This window comes from Olea europaea, chromosome 14 (genome assembly GCF_002742605.1).
Source record: "Olea europaea var. sylvestris chromosome 14, O_europaea_v1, whole genome shotgun sequence".
Taxonomy (NCBI): Eukaryota; Viridiplantae; Streptophyta; class Magnoliopsida; order Lamiales; family Oleaceae; genus Olea; species Olea europaea.
In genome coordinates, this window is record NC_036250.1 from 13,180,099 (window position 1) to 13,189,733 (window position 9,635).

The 9,635-nt window shown below is 34.6% G+C and overlaps 1 protein-coding gene across 1 annotated transcript; it reads right to left on the minus strand.

The window, feature by feature from the left end:
* Nucleotides 1-425: 425 nt before the first annotated feature.
* Nucleotides 426-1,526, minus strand: LOC111409227 (metalloendoproteinase 2-MMP-like). The gene has a single exon (XM_023039236.1). It carries the CDS (start codon nucleotides 1,509-1,511, stop codon nucleotides 579-581), a length of 933 nt encoding a protein of 310 aa, XP_022895004.1. The 5' UTR covers nucleotides 1,512-1,526; the 3' UTR covers nucleotides 426-578.
* Between the last annotated feature and the right edge of the window lie 8,109 nt (nucleotides 1,527-9,635).

Sequence of the window (9,635 nt, forward strand, 5' to 3'; positions counted from 1 at the left end):
AAATGAGGTGAAAAATGACAAACAAACACGGGCTCAATGCTTTTAACAGGCTAATATAATCCCGTACCAATTTTCACATCGTGAAGATCAAGAGAGGTGAAAGTCTAATTGACTTTATTCCAACAAATTGATAATACTGAAAAAATAGTCAAAATGTAGCTAGGTTGGATAAATTATAACTCTCAATTCATGCGATCTTTAATAGATTATAGTTTATTAATGATCTCTTTGCACGTAATAAATCGAAAAAGACCTAGCTACATTCAACTTCCCCCAGTCTCTTTAGAAGTCAATCTTCTGGTGATGTGGTCAAGGATTTTTTATTTTTTTTTAAACAAAACATTATTATTTTCTTATTGGACCTAATATCGTAATTTATAAGCTTTTCCTTCAAGATAAATTATTGGTAACATCATCAGTCTTACTCAGTAATGTGTCGAGTAAAGGGAAAAAATGTCAAGATTTATTCATCACAACTTCGCAACAGAAATTCCTATTTGTGTCTACACAATTATTAATTAATCGTTACATCTTTTTATTCATAAAATTTGATTTAACTCTGTGGAAGCAGCTTCTCTTTAGACATTATATAAAGCTTTGATTCCTTGTATATCATCAGCATGTAAATTCTTGATCGTTTCAGGAGGAATTCCAGAGAACATGATTGCATCTTGAACCGAGCTATGTCCTAGTCCAAGAAGGTGCCCGATCTCATGCAATGCAACAGTTTCAAGATCAAATGCACCCGGGACTTGACCAACGGACCATGATTCATCTGCATCATAGTGAAACCTCCCGTCAGTTGGGGGAAAAGCATGAGCCAGGATCCCACCTGGGCCATCAAAATTTGATCCATCTCCATGATCACCCGTATGGAAACCGATGACTAAATTTGGATTCTGAGATTGTGAAAATGTGAAATGTGTTGCTGAAGCCCATTTTTCGAAGGCTCTTGACACCGGGCTCATGGCACTTGCAGGAGTAGAGGGTAAAAACCCATAAGTTAAGTGTGTTGATTCAGATGGCCATCTAGGGTTTCCCGGAAGGAAAGTATAATGCGACACCGTATGGAGGGAGCCTGAACCTCTATGTTTTTTTCCACCTGCTCGCATTCTGCTTGTTCCATTGACAATATCGGTCACCCCGCATCGAGGTTTCGTCATTTTGGACACCGTTTCAGAATCCAGAATCCCAGTGGCATTTATATGGTAATTGTACTGATATAGTTTGACAGCAGACTCTAATGTATCATCAAAATCATCATCATTTTCATGGGTTTTGTTTCTTGAATGATGATAATCAAGATAACCAAATTTCTCGAGGTATTTTTTCAGCTTGTGAATGTCCTTCGTTTTCTCGCCCTTGTGGCACCCCTCCAGATGTTTGAGAAAATCAAAGGGGAGAGGTTTTTTGTTATTTGGGCTTACTGTTTTCTTTGCACGGCAAGAGACAAAAAGGAGTAAGAAAAGTAAAAAGAGGCTTGAGAAGATGGGAGAAATTTTAAGTGCCATGAGTGAATTTGAAGGAACGCTTGAAGAATGGTGTATTAGTTTGAGTTATGTTTGTGCATATTTATAGACTTGCTTGGAAAGGGAGGGGGAAAGTTCGATGGTAATGCTTGGACATGTGACATTCTGTTATTAGACTATTCGAAAAATAATAAATGTTTGCACCTAATCATCTATTTTCAATACTACATCTGTGAAGTAGGTGGGGAAAAAATTCTGCTTTTATTTGATGGAGATTAAAATTAGATTTTTAGTACATTTTGATAGAAGTTTTTGAAATGTGTGGTTGAAAAATTGTGGAACCTATGAAATATGTGCTCAATATTAATTGTTTGATTTTGACTTGAATTAAAATTCGATTTAAATCAATACCAAACAGGCTGTTAAAATAGCTTATTCTAAGAAAGTTCTCTCATTCTATATTTACAAGGAAAGTTTGCATAAAAGAAAAGGAAAAGGAAAAGGTAAATTGATTGTCTGGTCCCTAATATTTGGATCAATTGAAAGTTGGCCATTAACCTATTTTACTAGCATTCAGCTCCTCAAATTTTTGTTTTAGTTTCACTTTCGTCTATTGTATGGAAACCCTCCAAATTCACTTTGAGTTCGTCAAAAAGACTTTATACCCTTGTTTAGTGTAAATTAAAAGTTGATAAAAAAAAAAAAAAAGAAGTAAAAATCAACAATCAATTTTAAATATACATTTTATAGGATCCATAATTTTTTAGTCACACAATTTATCAACTTGTATCAAAATCGTGAAGGAGATGATGGTCAAGAGCAAAAATTGCATTTTTCTCAAACATATCAACAAATTTGGAGTGATTGAATCCTTTAATCCCCTATAAATTATAAAAAAATAAAATAAAACAGTAGATTTGGACGGTTTCATTTCTAAAAAAGAATTTTGAGAAGCCAAATGTCAAGAAAAAGTTGGAAACTAACATACAATCCACCCAAAAGTTGGATACCTTGCATGCAATTTAGCCAAAGAGAAATAGTGTTGCCCGTAAATAAAACGGAAGAGGGAAAATTATGCTCTAACCGGGTCTTGCAAATGAGAATTAAAGAATTTTCATATGCCAACTTTCCACAAGCTGGGTCTACAAATAACTTTTGACAAATTAAAGTGTGTAACATACTAATTTTTCAAGTCAATTGAAACGTGGAAATTGAAGGAGGTATGAATACAACTTTATTTCAATGTACTGAATAAATGACGGTAGAATTTGCTTGTAAATTAAAAAAAGACTGATATATGCGAAGACGTTTGATGTACTCTAACAAATTATAAGGATGTAGGGGCGGATCCAGGATTAAAATTCAGTGGGGGCGAAACCAAAAAATCATAGGAAAAACCTGGAAACCCTAAAAAACCCTCAAGAAAAATAAAAATTTTGCCGCCCCCACTCGACCTCAAGTGGGTCCACCCGTGTAAGGATGGCCCGATGAAATTCTAGAAGACTACTAGAAATGCATGCCCGTCGAAGCATTTGAGATGATTTCCAAAATATAATCACATAATATATAGTCTTTGTTTATTGAGGATTAAAATCAAAATTTAAGTAAATTTTGATAAAAATGATGGAATGTGTAGCTGAAAAGTTATGAATCTCATAAACACTAAAAACTCTTAAATCAATACGATATTATGGACAATTTCATTTGAAAGCACGAAGTATTAAATAATATGATTTCTTCGTCAAATTTAAGGGCAGGTTTGGACGTTTTCGTCCAAAAGGGCAAAAGTGCTCTCTGCATCTAAAATGAAAGGTCGAGAAATAAATGTATAGAAATGAAAAGCGATGATCATTCATGCAATTTACCAAAAGAAGAATAGTCTTGCAAATAATAGTGTAAGTTTTCCCGCCGATGACTGAGTCTACTACTGATAAAAAATCAAAGACTGTATTTTTCCAGTCAATTGACTTCCCAATGGGTTTACTTGATAGGGATATAGGAAAGAGTCCTGCAAAAATAAATGGAGGGCAAAATTCAAAGATGTTAAAATTTATACGACAAATGGTCATACGATGTCGAAGATGGGTTTAAGTAAAGGGATAGCTTCCATGAACATTGATGTATTTTTAACCTTTTCAGGTTTCTAAATGAAAATTGAAGTCACCTTTTGGATTGTTTTGGAATAAAGGATATCTTTTCGAACAATTTTACCTTTTATTTTGACATCACGTTAGTGACACGTGATCATTTAACGTTCAAAAAAATTTATTTTATTTTCTAGAAACCTAGGTGCTACAGTTTTAAAAAGTTGAAAATATGAATGCAATAAATGATAGGATAGGAATATGAATGCCTCACTTGCTAAAGATTGAAAGACCGATATAATTTAATACGAAATGTATTCACAGAGTTTTGTTTGGTTAAATGTCCATTACATATAATAGAGTAATACTATCGATCGTCTTCAATTTAATTAGATGGCAATTAACCCTCTTATTTTGTTGTTCAATGAAGTAAATTAGGGAGCTCATTGTCACCTAAATTAATGATGATCGTGACTATTGGTAGATAAGCAAATGCGACTAACATTTTGAATTCATAAATACTTCCTTGAAAAATGTATATTCATAGATTTTACTTCTCTAAACAAATATATGAAGTTTAATTAGTTTGAGAAACGAAATACTCAACTCTCTTAACTAGAATGAGAGGATTCTAGATGCAATATTTTAGAAAAATAAGGAACGTTTCTTGATAAATTAATATTTGCTTGACTAATATTTTCTCTTGGTCTTGAAAATGTTGATTTATCAAGGTTCCATTTTCCTGTCTAGATTAGTCATGTTCAATGTATCAATCACACTACAAAAGCTTAGAAATATGGAATTTTATTGATGACATGCTACAAGACTGCAAGATATAAATACCAGTCAATCCAACCTTATTTGGCTACCAAATAATTTATAATATTTTAGGATGGTGGAATTTTGGTAATGAATATCTACAAGACTTGGACAAATGAATGTAGCTAAAGCAAATGTGTTTATTTCATTAATATAATTAGGGAATATGAAGTCTCAGATTTCATTAACTAATTTAACTTTCTTTGACAAAGTGTAGTATAAAATATGAAATATAAGAAGAATTTATATGTACATTTTTTAACTCGCCCTTTAGCTGATACTATATTTTTAAGTATTTTTTTACTTATACATGAGTTAGTACTTACGACATAGATTTGGTACATTGCGTATGATAAAAATTATCCCAATACCACGTTTGATATTGACAATAGTCGATTTTTTTTTTATTGCGGGTTAATCCTCCCATAACCATCTCGTATTAAGCTAGCTCATCCAATGAGCTGAGTATAATCTATTATCGGTTACTTATAATTGAAATGATGGATAATAAAGAAAACATTATTGTACAATTCACTTGTAAGTAAACAAAATTACTGCATATAAGAGGGAGAGGATGTTGGATATTGGTTAAATAAATCGAGAATGGAAAATCGATTAAAGTGACTTTGTATCGACTTCGGCCAAATACTCAAAAGCTCGACTCAATCCGTTTAGGCAAAATTGTTTGCCACTTCGCCGCTTCGGGGCACACAAACGAGGATCGACCTGCATGTATTGAAGGGTATATTTGGCATTTCGAAAACCAATATCGGATGAATGAGAAATTACGAAAAAGGACAAAAATCAGTGAATAGATACATTTTCATAAAGGTGCATTGATTGGAAAGGGTGCATGGTTTGGCCTCAACCATTAGTGAATAGACACCTTTTCATAAAGGTGCATTGTTTGGAAAGGGTGCATGGTTTGGCCTCAACCATTTCGTCCACACCCTTTCATGGTCTATAAATAGGACCCTTTGGGTGTCCTATTCCTCACAATTTGATATGCAAAACATCTCACACCCTCTCTTCTATCCAAAATCAAAATCATTTCGTTTATTTTGATTTTCCTTCATTTCATCCTTGGAGTACATAAGCCTAAATTTGGTTCGTTGTACTTGTATTTTGGAGTGCTACAAACACAAGTGTAGCCGTTGTATCTTGGGAGTCGATTGCCAAAATCCGTAGGCACCATTGCGGGGCAAATTCGACTCAAGGACAAAGAGTCCAACTCTTGCCTCGGCTTTGTCCATACTTTCTTCTTCTTCTTGTTTGTATTTTCTTTGCCGTTACTCTTCCAATTTTCGGCACGGATTCACAAACCATCATTATATTTTTTTTTTGGCGTCACTATTCACAAAATTCTTCCTACAGAGAAATGGTCGGAAATCAATGCAGAAATTTTGTGCTCATTGCGTCAATATTTCACTTTATTATTCATTATAGAAAATTCAACATTGCTTATTTCACATTACTATTCATTGTGTTTGACAGCCGGACTTCTACTGTAGAGTAGGACCATGATAATATTTCATATAACACAATGTCTCCATTAGAGTCTCGTTTTCTAAAAATTCATTTTTCCTTATTCTTAACCATACATTCTTTCAATAAAATAATTTTGTACGTACAAAATTTTTTCTTATTTTCTAATCATACATTTTTCAAAAAATTACTATTATAAAACTCATTTTCCACAAAAGATGGAGCTCAAATTGACCCTATTATTCATGTTGGGGCGTGGAAGCTTCAACAAGTGGTATCAGAGTTAGGTTGTTGATTTTCTGTGGATTGGTTGAGATTTTTTTTTCGAGATGGCTGGGTTGAAGTATGATATTCCGCATTAGATCGCAATACAAGATTTTCGTTGTGACAAGTAAAGATGAGGGCTGTTCTAGCGCAGTTGGATTTGGAAGATGCGTTGCTAAGTTCTGAAAGGATGCCGGCTGATTGGACAACGGAGGAGAAACAACGGAAGGATCGAAAGGCTACGTCATTGATTCATCTTCATCTGTCCAACAACATTCTGCAGGATGTCTTGAAGGAGAAGACGGCGACTACTTTGTGGTTGAGACTAGAGCAGTTATGTATGAATAAAAGTCTTACCAGTAAACTTGCTTTTAAGTAGAAGCTGTATTCCCATCGTATGGCGGAAGGAAAGTTGTTGGAAGACCATATTACCGTGTTCAAGGAAATAGTTACAGATCTGAAGACGTTGGAGGTTAAGTACGATGAAGAGGATCTTGAGTCTTATGCATCGTTTCGGGATACTTGGGTCTTATGCATCGTTTCGGGATACTATCTTGTATAGTCGAGATACTTTGGCTATAGAAGATATCTATGATGATTTGCACTCAAAGGAGAAGATGAAGCATTTGGTTGGAGCTACATTAAGGGTGGGGAAGCTCTTTTATCTCAAGGTGGTCGACGAAGAGGCAGATCGTAAGTTAGATTTAACAATGTGACCTATTACTACTGCAAAAGGAAGGGACATATTTAGAAGAATTGCAATATGTAGTAAGCTAAAGGTGATTTTCATTGCAAATCGTGGAGCGCAACCTTTTACTTCAAACAAAATGAATGTAGTTGAGAATTGTTCAGATGGCGAAGAGGTGATGTTGACCATGTTATCTGATGTGGAGTCTAGGCCTGACGAGGAATGAATTATTGATTCAGTATGTTCGCACCATATGTGTTCCGATAGGAATTTATTTCGGACATATGAGGTTGTTCAGCAGGATGGAGTTGTAAGGGGAAACAACTAATCTTGTCGTATTACTAGGATCAGTTGAGTCATATTGAGGCTGCGGGATGAAACATTTAGAACAATTGATCAGGTTCGACATGTTCCTGACCTGAAAAGAAATATCATTTCGCTGAGTACTTTGGATGCAAAAGGGTATAAATTCTTTGAAGGGGTGGAGTCTTAAAGGTTCGAAAAGGAGTCCGAATTATACTGGAGGAAAGGAGGAGATCCCTGTTGTACATTTTGCGGGAGTGCAGAACCTGTTAGGAGACATTTGGACAAGTTTAGTACGTGGTAGAAGTTCAATTTGGTACAGTATCTCTTGGGTTGGACTTTGAGTCCGTTCAAAACACTATTAGGGAGACGCTGGTGATCCCACTTTGCCACAATTTCAGCGGGTATACTGTGTTTAGTTGTTGGGGTAGAACTCATCGAGCGTAGGTACCGTGGTGTCAACAATGTTTGGGATGCTTTTGGAGATGTTGAAGGCGATAGTTCCAGTAAGGGACCTTCTGATCAAGCATCAGGTTTGGTTCTTGCTATAGGGTGTACTTTGGCCCCGTGTGATTAACATTAATTCCTTGGTGGAATTGGGAATCATGGGGATTGGGTTCGGGTGTCGATTGTGGACGTCGAGCAGAGGACAAGTGTTTAGTTTATATGTAGTGGTTACTGTGTTAAGGAGATTCGGCCAGTTAATTTCGATGTAGATGGATTTGAAATCTAGGAGTTTCATTCGTAGCACCGAAATTTGAGTCAATGTGGAGATTGTTAGGTTTGATGACTCAAATGTGATAGGATTATTGATTTAGAATTTGACCAAGTGGTATCCTAGAAATTGATAAGGAGTCTTTTGAAGATGTGTGTTAGACTTTTACTTGGAAATGGAATCTAATTGCATCCAACTAAAGGAGACAAACTTCTCTTGAAATTGGGTCTCCTAATTATACTATATTTTCTTACCTTCTAGGACTCATTTAGGGTTTGCTTATAAATACAAAGCTCCTCTGTCACTTTTATTAGATGTAACAGATAGAAGTCAATTGCTAGATTACTTTTTATTCTCCATATTGTTGATTCAATAAACATCATTCATCTATGTTAATCTTTTATTCCTCTTTGCAATTTAAACCTTGTTTCGTGGTGTGATCTTATTTACTTCAATATTATCATTATAATTTCGTTCTCTACAATCCGGTTTGGAATCAACGTGCGTTATTGGAGCTATTTCCGCACCCCAACAATTCATGCAATAAAAAATTTAGAAAACGGAGAGACCATAATTAAATTGTTAAGGATCTCATTGCTCTAGTTATTCATATTGCAATAGAGAAAAGAAAATAGACTATTTAGCCATTCCCAAATAAGTGAAATCGTAACACTTGCATACGTATTTATCCAACAAAAATAATGCTTGATAATTTAAATAGACAACCATCTACATAAATTCTATATGCCATACATATATGAGAGAGGGTCATATCATTATGGAGATTCAAGGTTTCACATGCTCTGGCATGAAAGTAACTCCAACACGTTAAGTAAAAAGCTAACCGCTCCAAATGTGTTAAAACAAAATAGTTGTTTAAAATTAATTCAATATTTTGCTGATTAATAGGTGTACCCATAAAATCATCGTGTCAGTATCTAAGGGTAATTAGCACATAACATCCCCTACCTTTTATTATTATTATGTAAAACATTCATACATTTTCATTTTTAGTCAGTCAACCCATAGTTATACATTTAATTGCATAGAACATCATTTCCATCCACTTTCATCCAACTTCTCCGTTAAGTGAGCAAGCATAGTCAGAATTTTCCAAAAGGAAAGGTATTCTCATCTTAGACATTTTTCCCTCTTTCTTTCCTTACATCGAACATGAAATGCATATTTTTCAGTTATTGATTTGTTCAAACCTTGTAAGGATGACAAAGGTACTCCCCTTCTCATCTTCATCTTCTCCTTCAACATCCACACCTACCCACAATGCAATATTATTTCATCAGACTGAGTCATACATGTGTGAGGAGGCGTTTCTAGTGTGACGGGCAGTGACATAGAAGAGGAGTGATATAAAATAGATGGTTGTGTGAATTGAGGAACAGTTGAACCGAAAAAGGGGAAATTTAATAAACTGCAGGTTTGACTTTCGAGCTCAGATTTAGGTCCATGATATCTTTTGAAAAGGGAACAACAAGACGAATTGAACTCATCGCTTTGCCATAATGTATGTTCAATTTTAGTCATTCGAGTTCGTTTAGGATTCAAAAACTGCTTTCTAAATTTTAGTGCAATTTTTTGTCATTTATTTTATTTCAAATTCTTTGCAATTTTAGCTTTGTTAGGCGAGATTTTCATTTAAACCTTATAAATAAAGGGTTAATTCTTTATTTTTTGGCACCTCGGAATTAACAAAACTTCTTAATTTTATATTTCATTCTCTGGTATATTTCAGATTTGTGTTCTTAAGGTTTTAGTTTAAATCCCTTATTTTGTGCTGCATCAAGGAGGAG